The 20,180-nt window shown below is 34.6% G+C and overlaps 3 protein-coding genes across 4 annotated transcripts; 2 read left to right on the top strand and 1 right to left on the bottom strand.

Annotated features, from left to right (window-relative positions):
- Positions 1–1,887: 1,887 nt before the first annotated feature.
- On the top strand, positions 1,888–5,082 carry SPO11-2 (sporulation 11-2). Its single transcript, XM_088514927.1, has 11 exons — positions 1,888–1,968; positions 2,041–2,124; positions 2,320–2,449; positions 2,549–2,686; positions 2,923–3,011; positions 3,751–3,879; positions 3,978–4,072; positions 4,198–4,260; positions 4,341–4,417; positions 4,502–4,629; positions 4,747–5,082. Exons 1-11 carry the CDS (start codon positions 1,888–1,890, stop codon positions 4,879–4,881), a joined length of 1,149 nt encoding a protein of 382 aa, XP_088371053.1. The 3' UTR covers positions 4,882–5,082.
- Positions 5,083–5,799: 717 nt separating this feature from the next.
- On the bottom strand, positions 5,800–9,587 carry LOC132176525 (D111/G-patch domain-containing protein). 2 transcript variants are annotated; one of them, XM_059588761.2, is made up of 11 exons: positions 9,401–9,587; positions 9,229–9,313; positions 8,943–9,019; positions 8,819–8,843; positions 8,629–8,722; positions 8,460–8,526; positions 8,265–8,361; positions 7,194–7,372; positions 6,464–6,691; positions 6,277–6,393; positions 5,800–6,068 (listed from the first exon to the last, which is right to left on the bottom strand). In XM_059588761.2, the coding sequence occupies exons 1-11, from the start codon at positions 9,476–9,478 to the stop codon at positions 6,003–6,005; spliced, it is 1,113 nt and encodes a 370-aa protein (XP_059444744.2). In that variant the 5' UTR covers positions 9,479–9,587; the 3' UTR covers positions 5,800–6,002. The 2 variants fall into 2 exon arrangements, with proteins under 2 accessions (XP_059444744.2, XP_059444743.2); XM_059588760.2 differs by having other exon boundaries at positions 7,194–7,375; positions 9,401–9,585.
- A 3,603-nt stretch (positions 9,588–13,190) lies between these two features.
- Positions 13,191–19,655, top strand: LOC132176702 (DET1 complexing ubiquitin ligase). The gene is made up of 4 exons (XM_059588982.2): positions 13,191–13,381; positions 18,905–18,965; positions 19,147–19,214; positions 19,347–19,655. The coding sequence occupies exons 1-4, from the start codon at positions 13,298–13,300 to the stop codon at positions 19,422–19,424; spliced, it is 291 nt and encodes a 96-aa protein (XP_059444965.1). The 5' UTR covers positions 13,191–13,297; the 3' UTR covers positions 19,425–19,655.
- The last annotated feature ends 525 nt before the right edge of the window (positions 19,656–20,180 follow it).

Genomic DNA, 20,180 nt, shown 5'->3' with positions numbered 1-20,180 from the left:
AAAATAATTAAATTAACATTATTCATATTGAAGTTTTGACATATATATATAACAGAAAAATATCAAATTCTTATCGTGCCTGTATTATATATAACTGTTTGTTGTACACTAAGACATCTTTGTAAAATGGTCCAAATGATTGACAAAAGAAGAAGAAGAAGAAGAAGAAGACGAGGAAGCTAGAAAGAATTGAAGAAGAAAACCTAGTAGTAGATGCAACGACAATTTCATTTCATGTTTCTTTGTTTTATCTTTAAATAAATTGTGTTTTTTCGTTAAAAAAAAGACATAGAGCATTCAACAGATTTTTTATTTTTTATTTAAGTTCTAAACTAAGCGAATGGAGAATAATAAATCAAAGAAATCCAGATCGGAAGGCCAAGAGTAGCAATAGAGTTATTTAATAAAGATCTGGAAAGATTTTGAGTCTCATCTTTATTTAAAATTCTTCCTAATAAAAAACAAAAATTAGATGAAATATATATAATATAAAACAAACATGATATAAAACAAAAAAAACAAAAAAACAAAAAAATAGTTAAAAGAAATTCTGACGTGCCACATATGGCACGTCAGAAATTTTCTAACGCACCACATATGGCAAGTCAAAACTTTCTGCCTTTGGCACGTCAGAATTTCTTTTAATTATTTTTGGCATGTCAGAATTTCTTTTAACTTTTTTTTTTTTTTTGGTCAGCAAATTCAAAATAATTAATAAGGTGATCATGATGAAAATTATTAACAACAGTAAATAAGATTAATGAAGATATATTAATTCACTCAATAAGCAAGATGTATGTGGTTAACCCACACTAATCTGATACTAAATGAAAATTTATTAACGTGCATGGTTCAAACCTAATGGATATATAACATTTTCCTCGTTCATTTGGAATCTCATTAAAATAATTAAATTAACATTATTCATATTGAAGTTTTGACATATATATATAGGAAAATATCAAATTCTCCTTGTGTCCGTATTATATAACACTGTTTGTTATACACTAAAACAGCTTTGTAAAATGGTCCGATTGATTGACAAGAAGAAGACGAGGAAGAAAGAATTGAAGAAGAAAACCTAGTAGATGCAACGACAATTTCATTTCATGATTCTTTGTTTTATTTGCAAATAAATATTGTTTTTTTTGTGAAAAAAAAAAGAAAAAGAAAAAGACATAGAGCAGAAAACAGATTTTTTTAAAAATTTTATTTATTTATTTATTTAATTTCTATACTAATCGAATGGAGAATAATAAATCAAAGAAATTCGAATTGGACAGCCCAAAGCAGCAACAGTGTTATTTAATAAAGATCTGGAAAGATTTTGAGTCTCATTTTCATTTAAAATCCTTCCTAATAAAAAACAAAAATTAGATGAAATATATATAATACAAAATAAACATGATATAAAAAATTAAAAAATAACAATAATTTCTTGACGTGTCAAATTAACATGTCAATAAATTTTGACGTGTCTAATTTTAGCACGTCAATAAATATTTAAATATTAAGTTATTTAAATCAAATTTTAAAATTTAAATTGAATTTAAATTTCTTGACGTGTCAAATATTGATACGTTAGGAAATACTGACGTATTGAATGTAACATGTCAATAAATATTGACATATCACATACAACACGTCAATAAAAAATTTGTTGGCGACATTTATTGACGTGGCAAAACTTGGATATTGTTTGCCACATTAATTGTAGTGCTATTATGTATACCAAACGTACCCTTAAAATTTTTGGGGCATACGGGTACTCATCAATTTGAAAAAGTCCTTTGAATCAGCGGTTTTTATTTTTTAACTTCCCTTGGCTTTGCGCGCCAATCACAAATTTCAAATTTCTCCGCGAGCACGTACGGTCCGCTCCACAAAATGGAAGATCTACGTGAATCCTCGATGCGGTTCTTCTCCGATCAAAACCTTTGCTACGCCGATATCGTCTCTCCTTCTGAGGTAACAATTTCTTCATCATCATCATTGCTCATTCTGTTTGGTTTGGTCCAAATTCGAAATTTTTTGGTTCAGGTTCGAGCGAGAATCGAAGTGACGGTGCTGAATTTCCTCAGAATCTTGACCGCTCCTGCTCCTGCAATTTCCGATCTGTCTCTGGTACTTCTATCAATCATTCAATATTTGACTTCATTGTGCTGCTTGATTAGCATCCTTTGCTTGGTTGCTGTGAAACCTCAGGAAAGGAGAGAGGAAAATTGAATTTAGGAAATGTTTAGGTTTTCATTTCTCGGTGCACTTTCTCAGCAACCAAACGGACATTAAGTTGAAATTTTTCTGTCAATTATTTGACAGATCAGTAGAGACTCGAGCAATAGCCGAGTGAGTGAAGGGCTGTTGACTCAAGTGTCATGGATTTTCCTCTCTCACTCGTTTTGCACAAGGTCTTTGATGAGAGCCAATACCGCTAAAGCCTTCATTCGAGGTATTAATTTCAATCGAATAATATCTTTCGCTTCTTGCTCTACAATAATGAGCTCGAAGATTATAATGTCATTTTTGTTTTCATTTTTCTACGTGATAGTGTGGAAGGTGATGGAGATGTGCTTTCGGATTCTGGTGCAAGAAAAACGCGTCACGCAGAGGGAGCTCTTCTACAAATTGCTTTGTGATTCGCCGGATTATTTTACCTCTCAATTGCAGGTTAACAGAACAATCCAAGGTTAATTGTTTGTGATTTTCTGACATTTTATGAATCACGATCCTCTAGATTTTATAAAATAATTTTATATTAGAGTTCCTAAAATGTTAACAATTATTTTTAAATTAGATTATTCGGTTTTATGTTTTCACAGTATTTATCTTTTTTTTAAAAGACTCTTAATTTTTTTCGTAATTCATTTCATTTACATACTTATAATTTAGCTGTTTCTAAGTTACTTAGTAAATGTGTAACAGATGTTGTAGCATTGCTTCGGTGCAGCCGATTTAGTCTTGGAATCATGGCATCCAGCCGAGGACTTGTTGCCGGGCGCTTGTTGCTGCAGGCACGTTAATTATCCAATTTTCGTCTTAGTTTTATTAATTGTAGTGAAAAGATGCCCCATATTTGAAATCAATCCAACAAATTAACTTGCCGTTTTCTTTGTTATCTGGGTTTTTTTTTTTTTATTCAATTTGTTATCTGGGGTTGAATTGCTTAGCTTTTTTTTTTTTTTTTTGGATGAATTGCTTAGCTTTAAACCTTCAGCTTGAGCAGCGAGCTTGTGTTATTTATCATATAAAGACTCTTAGAGAATTATTAATTCTTGTATACTATCAATGCATTGTTTCAACAATGCATTGATACTTGGTCACTACTTTAGGGTGCCCGAATAATTGCTAGCAATGCGAATCTCACTTATTTCAGACAGCTTTTATATGGTCAGGAAATGAGCTGAGCATATGGGCCCTGCTGCCCTCCACTCTATGAATTCGGGCATCTAAGTGCAGCAAATCCTCTTCTTGATAGCGTAGACGACCAGTTTTTAAGTTTGTTTAACTCTTCTAAGTCATTTTGCCCAATGCTAGCAACTCATGCATATAGATTGGTCACTGAAAGTGTTCTAGACTCATGAGTCGTGACCTCAGATGAAAAGTTGTTTAGCAGATCATATTAGCAAATGTTTGTGGCTGTTTTTACCTTAATTGGCCATGATTTGATACTGCTTTCTTTTGCTTTGCGATGAAAAAACGCATACAATATGTAACTTATTTTCCAGTTCCATCTCTTTGTAAAATGCATAGGAGCCAAATCAAGAGGTTGTGGATTGTTCTGCATGTGGATCATCTGGGCATCCTATTTCTGGTGACCTGAGTTTGCTAGAGAAGTTGGTTTTGAAGACAGATGCACGGTACATCATTGTAGTGGAAAAGGTAGTAGTTTCTTTGCTCATATTCTCAAGCAACACCTTCTGATGGCTCTTTCTATTTTCCATGCGACACTTAATATGTTGGGTACTTGCATTGTATAGCACGCAATATTCCAGCGGTTGGCAGAGGATTGCATATTCAATCAAATTCCAAGCATTCTTATCACGGCCAGAGGGTACCCAGATATTGCCACAAGGTAAGTTTTGAACATGTCACTCCACTGGAGCTTAAGCTCCAATAGCTAGGCGCTTCTTTCCTAAAATCTTCCATTGTTGCTTCATTATGGATTGGTCTCAACCTTAATTATGAGGTCTGACATAGGTTTCTTCTTCACCGATTGAGCCGGGCTTTTCCACACTTGCCGATTTTAGCACTGGTTGATTGGTATGGGCAAACTTTTCTCTTTGCCACCTCAAGAGTTACTTGTTAGCACTCAATTGTAACTTCCAGAAACAACTTTAAAGGAATCCAGCCGGATTAGCTATACTTTGCACCTTCAAATATGGAAGCATAGGGATGGGCCTGGAGGCATACAGATACGGTAATTTCTTGTTATATCATATGCTAAATTGCACCTACTTTCTCCTTTAGTAAAGTGTAAAATGTAAATGCCAAATGCATTTAGCTTGCAATGTGAAATGGATGGGACTTCGAGGAGATGATTTACAGCTGATATCTGAACAATCTATGGTTTCATTGAAGCAGCGGGACCTGCAAATTGCTAAAAGCTTGATGTCCTCAGAAATCTTACAGGTAAACTACCCAGCACCACACAACTTAGGCCCTTTTCATTTTTCCCTAACAACGTCCAAGAAGGTTGAGCCTATCTTCTGGAAAATTGTGAATATAGTACAAACTGGTATTTGGCAGGAGACCTATAGAGAAGAGCTGGCAGTGATGGTTGTACGTGGCCAGAGAGTAGAAATCGAAGCTCTGTACTTCCATGGGTACGATTATTTGGGGAAGTACATAGCAAAGAAAATTGTTCAAGCCAATTACATCTAATAATGGTCCCAAATGGGTATCTATACGAAGAAGATTGCTCAAGGAGATGGAGACAGGCAAATTGCTAGTAAGATAGAAATATGTGAGAACATAGCTTATCATGTACATGTAATCAGCAGTAGGTTGCAAAGTATCAGTGTATAAGATACGCTAGATACATTTTACTTAAAATGTAGAGAATCCAATTCATGTTGGAGAAAACTGACATAGAATTTACCCCATCAAAATGACTGGTTAAAACTACTGTTCAAAACTAATATTGTTGTAGGTTCATTATCTTGCCCACACTAAGCTTTACCCATAGATGTCCAGTCACCTGTTGCACCCAACACATTTCAAGGAGGGCCAAATACATCTAAATTTGAGTGGCATTTCACCCTTACTACAACTCATCCGCTGATTCTTCAATATTAATTGGTTTAGATCTTCACTTCAAGCTTCATCCTAAACATGGATATATCACTCAAGTTTGGGTCCATAGGCAGTAACAATTGCCCTATAAAAACTTCCTTTCGCTATAGCTTTGATAGATTCCCTAAACCAAGTCACTACCTATAAGTTGCTGGCTCATTCTTCAACAAGAATGAGCCCCAAGCTCCTCCCACTAATTCGGGGCTTGTGGTTTCATGTTCTATTTTACTCCTTGACAAGAGTTTCTAAGGTCTCAAATTTCCTCCTGCCACAGCTAGGGAAATGGCGAAAAGCTAACTTAAAATGTCATCTAGTCAGTACGCATACATAAAGGAAGTATTTAAGAACAGTTAGATCATGGGCCAAAGCAAATGAATATGGTTAAGAAATATCAGGTTGTTGTAAAATTGGTAGATTCATCTTATTCCATCCAAATCTATAATATGATTTTTTTTTTAAAAAAAATGAGAATACCATCATCGTAATTGTTTACAAGTCTCACCCAAGTAATGACAATGGCCGCCATTACATTTGAGCAAAACAATTAAAGCATAAATTATCACAAAATTTCCATATAATTACGACAACGGACCTAGCAAGGGTCTTGTAAATTAAATGATAATCTAACCTCAGATGCAATACACAGATTCGTACATGCAACACAAATCCCAAGAAAAGAATATGGCATTCCAAAATTTGTAGCAAAATTTTCAGCCTCTCCTCGACGTAAGACTCACTTTTTTTCCTTCCACGTAGAACTTCTGACTGCCTTCCAGCTGCAATTGCAACCAAAGACTTATTGAATTGCACACGAACAAATAAAACAACACTAATATGATGCATCTTAAGGGTCTCAGTTTGTTAATGTTGCCCAAGAGCTGAAACTATTAAAGGAATTATGAAAATTGGCAAGAAAAGAAAAATCCTTCGGGGCTAAATCATACTTCCATCCAAAATTGTTCCACACTAACTCATCAACCATACCTTTTGTTTTAAGTAAGCTAGAGCATCTCTCTTTGAAGCAAAATTGGAAAAAACAGAAGATGAGTGTCCATCAATAAGAAGTTTCAGCTGTTTCAGCTTTAATGACTCTCCAGATACCTGAAATAAGCCCTCAATCAGTGATGAATGAATTTTGAACATTGAATTTACAGTTTTTTGGAGAACTGACCTGACGAAGAAGCTTTTTGCACAGCTTCTTCAACTTCACTTTAGGTTCATCTGTCCGTTGCTGTTCTGATGAGTCATCACGTTTTCGTTTACCCAAATAACCAAGATCAGAAGAATCTTCATCTTCGCTATCACTAAATGATGTCTTCTTCCCCTTAAAGTGGCAACCGGCTACTTTTTTTGGCCGGTCCCTAATACCCAGTCCTTGCTTTCCAGTTGTGGCTTTCTCCTGAAATGATAGCAAACTTATAACAGAACTCAAAAGTCTTAACATTTCTCTGTCATTATGCTGTTCCTTCCCTATACTCAACTAACTTGTCATACAACTATAGTAAATAAATCACCCTTCTACAAGATGTGTAGAAAATCCATCAGCATCTAGCATTATTAACCAAAAGATCAGCCATTCCTCACTAGTCACTTCTCATTATTTGCTTCACTTTCAGAAATATGGATAAAATTAAATGATTAAACTAAGAGCAATACAGCATGAACTTTAAAACTTACAATCATTTTCGTTCACAAAAACAACAGAGTACCTCCTCTGTTCCAAAAGCAAAAATAAAAACAAACAAACAAAAATAGGGCTAAAGAGATCCCCAGATATTTGTCCAAAATGAGATTTGTTTACTTTCCCTAAATAGCTTTTGTCGTCCAATATATATCATTTATGTGGTGAAGGAGTATGTCATATGTTGCAAAGAAAGAGTTTGAAAGAATAAGTTACATACTTGGACAAGATTGTATAGATTCTCCTGATCATCTTCAAAAAATACAGTTCTCTCATTATGGGTTTGAGCTTCTTCAGTCATCAGTGATTTCTTTCTTGAAGATTTTGCCCCAAGAAAACCTCCTGAGATAAACCCATATTTATAGCCCCACCATTCTGCAGAAACAACTTCAACTTTGTCTTCTGTCACAATGTGATAAGGCTATTTCAGTAATAAATGAATTTATCCATCGAGCCAGCAGTAAACAAAAAGATTATGAATAGCAAGTAATTGAGGAATATATAAGGCTTTAAATTGAACAGCATACTTTACACATAAATGCAGATAGATTTATTTTCCAACAAACACATTACATAATGCACAAAGTTTCTGAGAAGAACCAGAATTCAAAATACCATCTGCAGGTTATACGACAAGATCATGACAAAACATAATGAATGAGAAGAAAAGGAAGGAAATGACTTAAAATTTCAGAGTTTGACGAAGCACCAGCTCAATCTCTGACAGAAGACAACTACTTAACAAGCCTATCAGCTTTTCTCTATTAGGCATGTAATTGGTAGATATTTTTTATATGGAGCAATATATTAGAGTATACACTACACATTCTTCAGATCACCCAAGTCTGATCTCTTTTTCCCTACATCAGATATCTCTCTCGTGTATAGCATTCATCAATGAACTTCTGTGCTCCCATGGCGGCACCAATGGTTAAAAGTGAAGCAAAAATTATATTTCTGTGTTTACTCGTACATATTTTTTTTCTCGGTGTTACTAATAATACTATTGCAAGGATAAACCTCCCAAGCAACATGACTTCCACAAGCAACTGACTTCTGTAGTGAACAATATTATGGCGAGGGTGCACACACAAAGACCTAGTACAACTAAACATTCTATAGGAAACTAGCATTTTACTTTTAAGCGTAGTGAAGAAAGTTTTAACCATGTTGTGAGAAAAAAATGTGTCATATATAGGAAACTACCATTTCACAATAAGAATTCCACCCCCATTATTCAAAACCAATGGACAATTTACAGCTCTATGTCTACTTACACTCCGAATATTACCTTCATCATTAAAAAATTGACTTTCAGATGGCTCTACTAATTCCAACTCGCCATCTAGATCAGGATTTGTTCCAGGCGACTCCTCAACCTTTTTGACCTAGAGCATACATTCCCAAAGCATTAAAGTATCAAAAATAATTACAAAGAAGAATGTGGAGACATTAGTTTCGCGAGAACTATGCTTTTTAAGCTTACAAGAATTCCTTCAAGATCCTTAGAAGAATAGGCATGGACAAGCTTCCCTCTCTCTCTTTTCTTATACCTAATTATCCCAGAGAAAAATGGACAAAAGCATACAGCATTAGATAATCATCTGTGAACATCCATAACACCCAACACAGACTTTACACAAAATTGCAACAACCTTCCCTGTGGTCGGGTGGCCTTGACAACTTGACCCTGAACATCATTAGACACATTGGTCTCAGTGCCGACTTCAGGCGAGCTCTTCTCATCGCCTATCACACAAAAAAAATAATCCTCAGGTTGCATTGAAACATTAAAGTAGCAGCAATACTAAGTCAAAACTCATTATCTTATAATGCATTACCTACCTTCATTGCTTGGTTGCGCCGATTGCTGCCAATCAAAAACCAAACAAAACAAATTAGCTACTTTGCAACGTAATTAAAACCTAGCGACCCTAACTTCGAAGAAGAGAACGCAGAATGTACATACCACTTTCAACCTTTTGAGAATATTGTCAAATTGTGTGGTGTCAAATGCCCAGCTGTTTGGCTTCTCCAAACCAACACCTATCACAAAATCCAACCAAAAACCGAAACCCTAAGTTACATATTTCATTAATCCAATCCCTCTTCTCAAAATTGAGTAAAGTTCATTTTTCTTTTCATTAAGCCCCTAACAATTGGAGATGCGAAATTCAAAAGTTAACATTTTCTTTTCCTTTCCTACATTTTCTCAGCAGCCAAACATGCGCAAAACATAAGCGAACAAAACTAACCAGTAGTGTCCTGTTTGTTTTTTACTCTGACGTGGCTTTTGATTCCCTGCTTGTCTTTCCCGAGCCCTTCTCCTTCTTCCCATCCCTAAACCCAAAACAAAACCCTAAATCAAACGGTCCAATCCAAATTTTCAAACAGAAAAATCAGAGGGAGAGAGGAAAGGGGGCGTACCATTTGTTTCATGAGGCGGAAAGCAGCGGATTGTTTGGCCACTCCCACATAGCAGAGAGGAGCTTCCGGAGCGGCCATGCCTTGTGCCGCGTCGTTTTCGCCCTTTGGCCGACGATCCACAGTCTCTCTTGGCTGTCGAAGAGTCAGAAGAAAGAAAGAGTTTGGAGAACGAGCTCGAAACCTAAGTAGACGGATCTTCGACTTCGTAGTGGTGTAGCCTCGTGAACGGTGTCGTTTTTCTTTCTTTAATGTGTGTTTTTTTTTTTTTTTTAAGAGTAAAAAATATATGCTTTGAACAATTTTTTTTTTTAAAAAAAAAAAAAACTTATAGGGACTTCAAATAAATACTTTTTATTGAGTGGAGTACACATCAGCATGTAATAACAAAAAATAAATTTTAGGAAAAATTTTACTTTGGCCACATGAACTTTCATCCGATTTTACAAACCCCTGAACTTTTAAATATCTCATTTTAGAATCTTAAACTTTCAATTACTCTCAATTAGTACCCTTCCGTCAATTTTAGCAGTTAAAAATACAAAAAAAGATCATAATGTCCTTGATTTTCATTTTTTTAAAAATAAAAAAATGTTTTGAAAGTTATAATTTTATACAAAAGACAGGGGTATAAATATCATATAACGTTTAAAATTTAACGTATAGATTCACATTGAGAATAATTGAAAGTTTAAAGGTCCAAAATGAGAGATTTATGAGTTCATAGGAAGTTTGTAAAATTGAATAAAAATTCAAGATGTCAAAGTGAGGTTTCTCATCAATTTTATGAAAAATAAGTGTGTCAATCTTACACGTCTCTCTCTTTCATCTCTTTTTAAATATAAAAATTAAAAAAATCATCATTAAACTTGTAAGATCATTTTAAATGGTGAATTTGTCAATCTCTATTCTTTTGTACGGAGGTTGACAAGAGATAAGTAAAAGATAAAAACTCAATAATTTCTCTTAGGCGGAGGGGTGCCGTTTCTTTTTACAAGAGAAGCGACAAAGAAAAGGTGAATGGGATTTTTTTATTTTTTATTTTTATGAAAGATAGAGAAAAGTAAAGATCCAATGTTTTCATAACACTCATTTTTGTTGTTACATACTAATATATCATATTCTCAATAGATAGTACAAAATGCTTAGTTTGTGTCAAATTCTTATAAAAATTATTTTCATTCATTGCACACAAGTAGGACTGTAAATAAACTAGTTTGTTTGACAACCCGCTCGATTTAGCTTGATCCGAATTCGAACTTGATACTGTTGAAACTTGCTAGATTAGTAAATAATACCTACCTGATTTACTCAGAAAAAAATTTCGATAGGGGCCCATGAGCTCAACTTGTTTAATATATTACTAAAAATTAGTTATATAAAATTAAGTATGTATATTAGTAATTAAGTAATATATGTTATATAGGTTACTTAATATTTATGTGTGTGTATTCGTTAATATACTTTCTAGTTAGTTCATAAATTAACATATTATCTAGTTACTTAATATTTAATAGCTTAGCTCGAGTTCGAGTCGAACCTAGCTCGTCTCGACTTGGTTCGACTCAAACTTGGCTTGAATAGCATTCTCAATGAGCTCAAGTTCACCCGAACTTTTAACGAGTTAGTCTTAAACACACATTTTATAGTTCAGCTCGAATAAGTATCTTCGTAAACAAGTTAGTTTTAAAATTTTAAAACTTGACTCGATTACCTAATCATTGCTTGGCTGATTGATGGTTGATTGTCAACTGCCTAGTAACAATGTACGAGTAATGCCCAATTATTTTCTTGCCTCCCCCATCAATGGGGGTGGGACTAAATAAGGCCCCATTGAATGGATTGAAGTATCATTTGAGCGTTAAACAGTGACAAAATCTCTCTTAATGTGTGTTTAAGTGCTTTTAGACTGGTGTACTCTATTGCTGAGAAGAAAAACAAATAGCTGGAGAATCATTTGAAACAACAGATTTCAATATAGCTGAGGTCTACTGCTGAGAAGAAAAACAAATATTTTAGTGGGGTGTGCTCTATTTCTGAGAAGAATCACTGGAGAATCATCTGGAACAACAGACTTCAATATAGCCGAGGTGCCATTTTAATTTTGCTGTACAGTTTATTTTTCTAGCACAATTATATGAATTGTCATTTTCTTTTCTGAGCAAAAAAGGTAGGCCGGAGAAATTAATTGTGGCTATTTTACCTAAGCATGGCCATAATAACATCTACCCGCTCAGAGTCGCACATGAGGGGTTTAGACGGTGGAAACCGCAGGCGTTCCCTCAAGTCCGACAACACCATAGCCTGACCCAACCTCACTAAGGCATTAATGGCAATCTAAGGTGGCTAATACTAATCAGGTATATGTGGGAATTCTCCATTACGAAAATTCGAACCCACGCCCTAGTATATGTCTTGACCACTTAGAAACTTTCTTGGGTCATTGAACCACCACTCTTAATGGTTATATGAATCATCTAGGGTTGTTTGATAAAGGGTTGTGGGGTTTTAGTGATTTGATACTGTAACAAAAATTGATGGATGTAAAAAAAAAGTAAAAATATTTTTTTGAAAAGTGAAAAAGTAAAAGTGTTTAGTATAGAAAAATTAAAAAAATTTATTTTATAGTGATTTTTTATTTTAGTAGTAGTAAAAAAAATAATTAATGTGATATAAAAAGTAAAAAAATATTAAAAAAAAAAGAAATAAATAATATTGAAACGAAACAAACGCAACTTATACACTGGTAGAGAGCTATGCAAACTTCGAGAAAGCATGTGTTAGTCCCAATAATGTGTCAATGATGTCACTTTCCCTCATCGTGTCAGCTGGATACAGTCGTGGGTGCAGTCTGCAGACAACATTGTCATAATAATGCATCCTATGTATGTATGTAGGTTTTTGAACATTTCAATGCATGTCCTTTTTGATAAGTTTTTTATATATATATATATATATTTTTTAAGATGAGTTAGAAAACATAAAAGCAAACATCATATAGTTACAAAAAAAAAAAAAAAATACAGAATTTAAAATATAAATACCAAAAAAGAAAATTTTATTTTGACAACAATCCAACTACAGGTTCAAACAGAATTCTTAAGTTTGATGTTCATGTACACCTTTTTTTTGTCTCAAAATGTGAGGAGGTTAGGTAGCTTTGGGTTGGTAGGCAAGGTGAGAGGAAACAAAAGAGATTGGTGATATTGGTTGCCAGGAATGGTTATTTTCTCCTAACAATGGGTTTGAGAGTCACTTAAAATGTGCTACACCCCAAATTTATGTCTACTCTTATAGTAATCAAAGCTAAAAACATGCTTCCAAACTACTCTTTTCAGCTTTATCCTAATATTTATAATGATCACTTATTTTTTTATTTTGGTTTTAGTGGTTTTACGTTGTGCGGTTTCAAGAAAATAGAAATTTTACAATGCAGTTACTAATATCGTAATTTTTAAAAACACATAGAAATATTTAGTAAAATATACCGTATGAGAAAATAGTGCCTCAAAATATGTTTATAATCGTGCATTTTTAAGGAAGTAAATTTTTGCACATTTTTAAACCATCATTTTTTTTTTTCAAATACACTTAATTTGGACACTTTCTAAAATTTTATTTAAAAATGTACATTTGATATGCAAAATTGTTAGGCCAACCACACTTTTTGTGAAATAGAACACTAAACCAACCATAATAGTAACAATAATAGACAAATTTTTTTAATTATCATTATATATATTTTTTTGTAAAGGCTATATATATGTATGATTATCGATTTACTACACCAGGCCCAGCGAGGCTGGTTCTAGAATCGGGGCATTGTGCGTGTGCTCTCTCTCTCTCTCTCTCTCTCTCACTCGCTGCCTCTCTAGACTTTGTTGCAGAAACCTGCGTTTGATGGGGTCTATGCTCGGTGATTGGCCGTCATTTGACCCCCACAACTTCAGCCAACTCCGACCCTCCGATCCTTCTTGTCCTTCTGTGAGTATTTCACTTTCCAAACTGAATCCATTTTGATGATATTTACTTCATTGTGTTTTGTAGTCATGGAAAGCTTTAATTTTGTATGATCTGCGTAGCTTTTGGATGTTACCCACTTGTGCTTTTGGGAATTTGGAAGTATTGTTATTGGTGATGGTGAAGTTTAGAAACACATTGATTTGTGTAGGCAAATTGTAGTTTCTGAAATTGTGCATTTTGAGTGTATGAAGAATTTGCTTCACGGGAGTGTGATTGTTAATTTAACTTGGATATCCGCTCATCATAGCTTGCTTTTTTTTCTTTTTTTTTTTTTTTTTTTTTTTTTTTTTTTCTAGTTTTTCAGATTTTTTTGACCTTATGTTCATCTTTTCCTCCTGATCAGGGGTTCTCTTCTATGCTTATTGTGTGCTAGGGTTGCAACCTTTTTTAATGAGATTGAATTACTTATAAGAAAAACTTTAACTTGGTTTGTTACTCTTAGTTTTTACATGATGGCGCATTTATAGGTTTGAGACACTGGGCTTAGATTGAGTCGCTTGTAATTATGGTACTGATTCTATTTGCAGCATACCTATAAAGATGAAACTTTTATTGAAACAGATGCTGGCCTGCTGGGATTTATTCTTAACCATTTGCAAAATTGAGAGTTTATTTAATGGTTTGTATAAACTAGAAATGCATCTTGGCTTGACTTGTATAATATTGAGAATTTCTTTAATGCTTCTTTAATGTAGTTATGGAAATGTGATTATTACTTTAACTTGCTGAGTCTTGTTGGAAATGCTATTACAACCATAAAGGTGTTAACTTGGCTTGACTCGGATAAAATTGTGGGAGAGTGTAAGTCTGCGAGTCAAAATGCATCTATTATATTTTATGTTTTCTCCCCAGCAAACTTCTGTTGCTCATAAAACATAAACTTGATGCGTTGGGTTGGGTTGTCAATGGCTCTTCAATTTCTATGATATAATTTCCTGTAGATATTCAAATTTTGCTTTCTTTGTCTTGTGAAAGTTAATGTGCTATTTTAGCTTTCAGCTCTTCTATGCTTTTATACCTCAAACATAATAGAGTTATTTTATCCTTTCCATGGGGTTGTCGTTCTTGCATCATGCAATCATTAACAAAATCAATTCATGCCATGAATGGCATAATTTAATTTAATTGACTTGTCATGGTTTTAAATTTCCTAGAGAAAGTGGATATCTGAATTGATTTTAGAGGCATATCAAAAGGAGATCTTGTTTTTCGAATTTATCATTGTGGATACACTTGACTGATATCAATGGAAGTTGTTAGAAAAAAAAAATGGACAAGTATTCCTATTCTAGAAGGTGGTGAGATGTTCTTATGGTGAGGTGTCCCCTATGAGTTATCCTATAATGAGGTGCCTATATTCTAGAATATTGTAATTGTTCCTATATATTAATGAATTGTGAGGTCTTGGGCCACTATCTTTTGTGAAATAAATAATGATACTCTTCACATATGTCACACCGGCCAACATGATGTATTTTAAGTGGCGTATAATATTAACTACTTAAGAAAACAAAAAGTGTAAGCTACTTAAAACACGCCTTGTCAGCTAGTGCTATATGACTTTGATAAATGGATGTGAAGTATAGCATTACTCTTTGTGAAAAATACACTAATCTTAACTTGGTATTAGAGCCTACGAATTAAAACGAAAAAAGAAAAGCATGTCCGCTGTTTTGGCATTTTCTTCGTTGTTCTTTCTCCCTGTTTGCAACAATGTGGATGTTGATGGTGGTCTCATCAAGATGGAAGTGAGTGGCTGTGAGTGATATAAAGAAAAAAAAAAATTGTTTGGCGCTTGTGGTGGTAGCCGGTGGTTTTTGTGTTCATGGTGTTGTGTAGAGTTTTTTCGATTGTTTCTGTTGTCTGTGGTGGTCAGCCGTGTCTGTAGGGGTGGTTGGTGGTTTGCTGTGGTTGAAGTGGTGGCTGGTTGTTGGTTATGGTCAAATTCCTCATTTGGAATACTTTATCCTGGGTTTATCTTTGGGCCAGTCTAGTCAAGTTCGGCCCAAGTTCAAAGCCCAGTCCATACCCAAATCTTCTTCACCTGGGCCAAGCCTAGGCCCAATTTAAAAATACCAAACCGGATCGACCTAGATATGAGTCGACCTGTCGGTATTGGTGTTTCCCGAAGAAGTTTCAGCCGGTGTTGGTTGTTTCCGGCGAATCTCACCGGTGTTGGTATTTTCCACAAGTTTTCAACTAGTATTGGTATGTTTTGGCAGGTTTTCGACCAGTATTAGTGTTTTTTGGGAAGTTTCGATTCGTATTGGTGTTTCCAGTGAGTTCTCGACCAGTGTTGGTGGTTTCTGAAGAGTTCTTGATTGGTGTTGGTGTTTTTCGGCAAGTTTCGAGTGGTTCTCTGGCGAGTTTCGATCAGTATTTGTGTTTGGCATTGGTGTTTTCTGATCAGTTTCGACTGGTGAGTTTTTTGGCGTCTTTAAGCTAGATTTGTTGTTTTCTGGTGAGAATTTGCTGGTTTTGGGAACATTTTGGCAGGTTCAGGGGTTTCCAGCTCTGTTTTCGGCCGGTTTGGTAGTTTCTGGCGTGCTTTCAGCTGGTTATTGGCACTGTTTTGACCGGTACTGGCTGGTTCTGTTCCTTTCGGCCGGTTTTAGTTGTGTTTCAGCTTATACAGGTCAATTTCGGCTGGTTCAGACTTTCTTCGGCCAGTTTTGTTATTTTTTTGGCTGGTTCAGCTTGGTTTTCAGTTGGTTTGATTATATTTCATCTGGTTCAGCTTTGTTTTTGGATGGTTTGGTTATATTCTGTGAGGTTTGGCTTCCTTTTTCTGCTGGTTTAGTCCAGTTTGGTGATATTTCAGCCTGTTCAGCTTGGTTTACTGCAGTTTTGTGTTGTTTTTGGCTGGTTTTTCTTGTTTTTCAACTAATTTAATGGTATATCAGCCTGCAAGACGATTATTTACAAAGTGTTTGTGTCCATAAGAGTTTATTTGCTCTGCTCCAAGCTGGAGCTTATGTGATATATATGTTTAGCTTGTGGAGGAGTATTGAAAGAAAGGTACAAGTGTCCCTATTCTAGAAGGTGGTGAGATGTCATGAGTTGTCCAATGGTGAGGTGTCCATATGAAATGTCCCTTATGAGTTGACTTATGGTGAGGTGTCCATATGAAATGTCCCTTATGAGTTGACTTATGGTGAGGTGTCCATATTCCATGGTAATGTATTTGTTCCTATATATAGCAATGGATTGTGAGGGTTGAAATAAAAAAAGAAGAGATCCTGGGTCACTCTCTTTTATGAAATACACTTAATCTTAACAGAAGTTATATAAGTTGAGCTTTCTCCTACTTAATTTGGCATTTCCAGTGATGTAATTACTAATGATAATATTGTTCATGTCATTGCAAATATCTGCAAATTAATTTTTAGGTAGATTTGATGGTTTAAGATGCTACATTCAGAATGATAATGGGAAAAAGTTAATAAAGAGAATGATTAGAGAGATTGTTCTTATCTTTCTTGTCTTGTTCTCACTAAACCCTTGTATTGTTTATCTGTAGTTCCAAATTTTCATGGGTAATGATTATGCTAGCAGAACTTTATGAGTATTGCTACCAAAGCATTAATGAATCCACAACAAATATTTTTTTGGTAATATTTAATTAGTAAGTCTATATGTTAGTTCAGCTGAATAAATACATGTTAATACATTTCCTTTAGTATATTATTCTTTAATACTTCCACAAAATGAATGGTATTTTGTTTTGGTTATGTTCATCAGCACACCCTTTTTGCCCCATCGACTTGACATAATTGTCATGTATGCATCTCGTTTGCAGTTTTCTAATCCAAACTATGCATATTTGTCCGTTAACTTTCAAAATTTTTAATTGAAAATTTCCATGTTTTGGTATGAAGCTGCATTGTTTTTTATAGTCTGTATCTATGACAATATCTTCATCTAGGTCTATATTTTATTCTTGGGTACCATATATTGTTATATTCAGGTATTATAGAACTCATTGAAGTTCTATAATTTAATGCAGAAAAAGAAAAAGAAAAATTCTTAGTAGAATTTTTTATCTTGGTAGAATAGGCATACTAAGTAACTACACTATAATTCAGAATTTAGCAATATGGAAAAAATTCGTATTGGCTTTTAAATGTTTGGTAATTATGACTATTCTATTTACTTGCAATGTTTTTAAGTATTTTGGTAACTTTCCATGTGCATGAAGACTCAATAATATGTTTCAAATTTGAGGTAGAAAGCATATTGTCTTAATATGTATGCTATTATGTTTTGTTGGAGTATTAATTAAATAATTAAGTTCACTTTTTACTATCAGTTTAAGCTTTTGGGGTAATTGGTAATTTAACATGGTATCAAAACAAAGATCTTAAATTCGAACCTTGACGCTACCGTTTACTTTTATTTCAATTAAATATTACATATATTAGGTCTCACGTGTTGATGGGGAGTTTGAGCCCACAAGTAGAGGAGAATGATAAAATATTAATTAAATTATTAAATTCATTATTTCTTATCAACTTAAGTTTTTTGGACAATTGGTGATTGAACATTTTTCACACTCAGAATTTGGGGACGGTGTAGGTTGTTGTTTGGTAAGTGTTGAAAACCATGCCTTATTTCTGGTAAAATTAACGAGTTTTTGTTGAGTAGATGGCTGTTGTCAAGAGGCTTCTTACTCTAGACAATCTTGTCAATTTTGGGAGATCATGACTCTTTCTAGTAACCTTAGGAGAGTGTGGAACACCTGCTTTTTGGTTGCAAGTCACCAGGAGCATATGAGCGATATGTTGAGGTGGTTTTTAAAAGTGGAACTATATTGGATATGTTGAGGTGGTGTTTACTCTTTTTACTAACCTAAAGCATGTTGTTGTTGTGGCAGCTCACTTGGAGCTTTATGGTGGATCTAATTAAGCTTTATTAGAGTAGTTTATGATTGGGAGATGGATGTTTTCGCCTTGTTCTTCAGGGTGTTGTACTCAGTAAGAGTGAGACAGATAAGTGAAGACAAACTTTGGTGGGTCCCCTCCAATAAAGGAATGCTCAATGTTCAATCCAAGCCATCATTTTGGGTTGTAATGATGGCTTCCTTTTCCCTTGGAAGAGTGATGGTGGACTAAGGTTCCCTTGAGGGTAGTTTTTTTTGCTTGGTCGGCAGCATTAAGAAAGATCCTTACCATAGACAATCTTTTAAAACGGCATATCATTGTGGTTAATAGGTGTTGTATGTATAAAAGGAATGAGGAGTCTGTGGAACATCTTCTACTCCATTGTGCGGTTGCCAGTGCCTTGTGGAATGTTTTCTTCAGTCAATTTAGGATGTCTTAGGTTATGCATAGACGAGTAGTCGACTTGTATGCTTGTTCCATTAAAGCTCATTACAAGTGAATAGTTTCCCACTTTCTGTTATTTGTTTCATTTATGAGACGTAAGGTGAAAGGACTGCATCCTTCTTTCCATTTATAATAATGTTACTATGCTATCTTTATGTAGAGGATGACACCCGCAACCTATCATCCTACTCACGGCCGCACGCTTCCGCCACCCGATCAAGGTAATGCCGATACCTTAGTATCTCCTCATTATTTTGTTTTTTCTTGGTTTCATTTTCCTCGTTGTTTTGTTTTGTTTTTTCTTGGTTTCATTTTCCTTTTGCCGTGGCAAATTGTTGCTGTGCTTAGCTATCTATGGTATTAGATAACGATGAACCGACCTGTCTTGAACTCTTTTTGCAGTGATAACTACTGAAGCCAAAAACATTCTCTTAAGACACGTCTATCAGCGTACCGAAGAGAAGGATGTAGTGAGTTCTTCCTATCGCATATTTCTAGCGGAGACGTGTGCACACGCATATAACATGTCACGCACACATAAACACAGGACGGTTTTTGAGCCTCTGACATTCTTCTAACTTGTATCACCTTTCTCGTTGCAGTTGAGACCGAAGAGAGCTCCATCTGAGCTTCTTACACCCGAGCACGGATGCAAGCAACCCAGGGCGTCTCCCTTATGAGCTCTTCTATTGTTATATGGAAGTCCAATAACTAATGCATGTAAATGTTCTTGCCATGTCGAAGATGTTTGGGTTTGCTGTGGGGGGTGAAAAGGGTACTTAGCTTGGTCATTGTCTTAAACTCCTTGACCTGAAGTGTAGATTTTGTGTGTACAAATTATATGGACAGTTGGGTGATCCCTGTTTAGTTTACAAGGAATGAAATGAAGAGACTTGCTCCCCTTTTTGTTCTCTTGTCGATGCACAGAATTTACTGATCCTGCGCAGTCATTCTGGGGCTCTTAAATTCCATTACAAAAATTTTGTACAGAGTTTTTATTTATTTATTTATTTTCCCCTAAATTAAAATGCCGATCAGTATAATAGATTGAATTGAATTAGAGAAAATTATTCTAACTTAATTTAGAGAAAATTTTTAATCTTTTGATAATGTGGAAGCTATTATAAAGATGTCCACAATATATGGCTTCACTTTATTTGTTCATTTAAAGTTGATGTATTTAACGGTTTATTAATTATCACATTATTTAAATTTTTAAAAAGATGTGCATCATGTACATTATTTGTGCACAAACTTTAAAGCCTAACTACAAAATAAATATTATATATAGACTTAAAATGGTTCTATTTTGAATCATAAACTTAAATGACACCTGAATTCGAGGTTGTTTTTAAGTGGCATGTAGTAATCTCTACACATTAAGGGTTGAGATTCAAAATTTTAGAAGTAATACTACTTTTCAAACCCATTTATGA

Source organism: Corylus avellana, chromosome 3, assembly GCF_965113065.1.
Source record: "Corylus avellana chromosome 3, dhCorAvel1.hap1.2, whole genome shotgun sequence".
Lineage (NCBI taxonomy): Eukaryota > Viridiplantae > Streptophyta > Magnoliopsida > Fagales > Betulaceae > Corylus > Corylus avellana.
Note: the sequence above shows the minus strand (reverse complement) of the source record. Positions and strands in the feature narration are given on the sequence as shown.

Bases quoted from the DNA above. Each gene is read 5' to 3' on its own strand.
- LOC132176702 (XM_059588982.2), top strand. From the start codon at position 13,298: ATGGGGTCTATGCTCGGTGATTGGCCGTCATTTGACCCCCACAACTTC. The intron at 18,966-19,146 runs GTAATGCCGATA...CTCTTTTTGCAG, and splicing joins GCTTCCGCCACCCGATCAAG to TGATAACTACTGAAGCCAAA. The intron at 19,215-19,346 runs GTGAGTTCTTCC...TTCTCGTTGCAG, and splicing joins GTACCGAAGAGAAGGATGTA to TTGAGACCGAAGAGAGCTCC.
- LOC132176525 (XM_059588760.2), bottom strand. From the start codon at position 9,478: ATGGCCGCTCCGGAAGCTCCTCTCTGCTATGTGGGAGTGGCCAAACAA. The intron at 7,376-8,264 runs GTAATATTCGGA...ACATTGTGACAG, and splicing joins TCAATTTTTTAATGATGAAG to AAGACAAAGTTGAAGTTGTT. The intron at 6,692-7,193 runs GTATGTAACTTA...CTATCATTTCAG, and splicing joins ATCTATACAATCTTGTCCAA to GAGAAAGCCACAACTGGAAA.
- SPO11-2 (XM_088514927.1), top strand. From the start codon at position 1,888: ATGGAAGATCTACGTGAATCCTCGATGCGGTTCTTCTCCGATCAAAAC. The intron at 2,450-2,548 runs GTATTAATTTCA...TCTACGTGATAG, and splicing joins CGCTAAAGCCTTCATTCGAG to TGTGGAAGGTGATGGAGATG. The intron at 4,630-4,746 runs GTAAACTACCCA...GGTATTTGGCAG, and splicing joins TGTCCTCAGAAATCTTACAG to GAGACCTATAGAGAAGAGCT.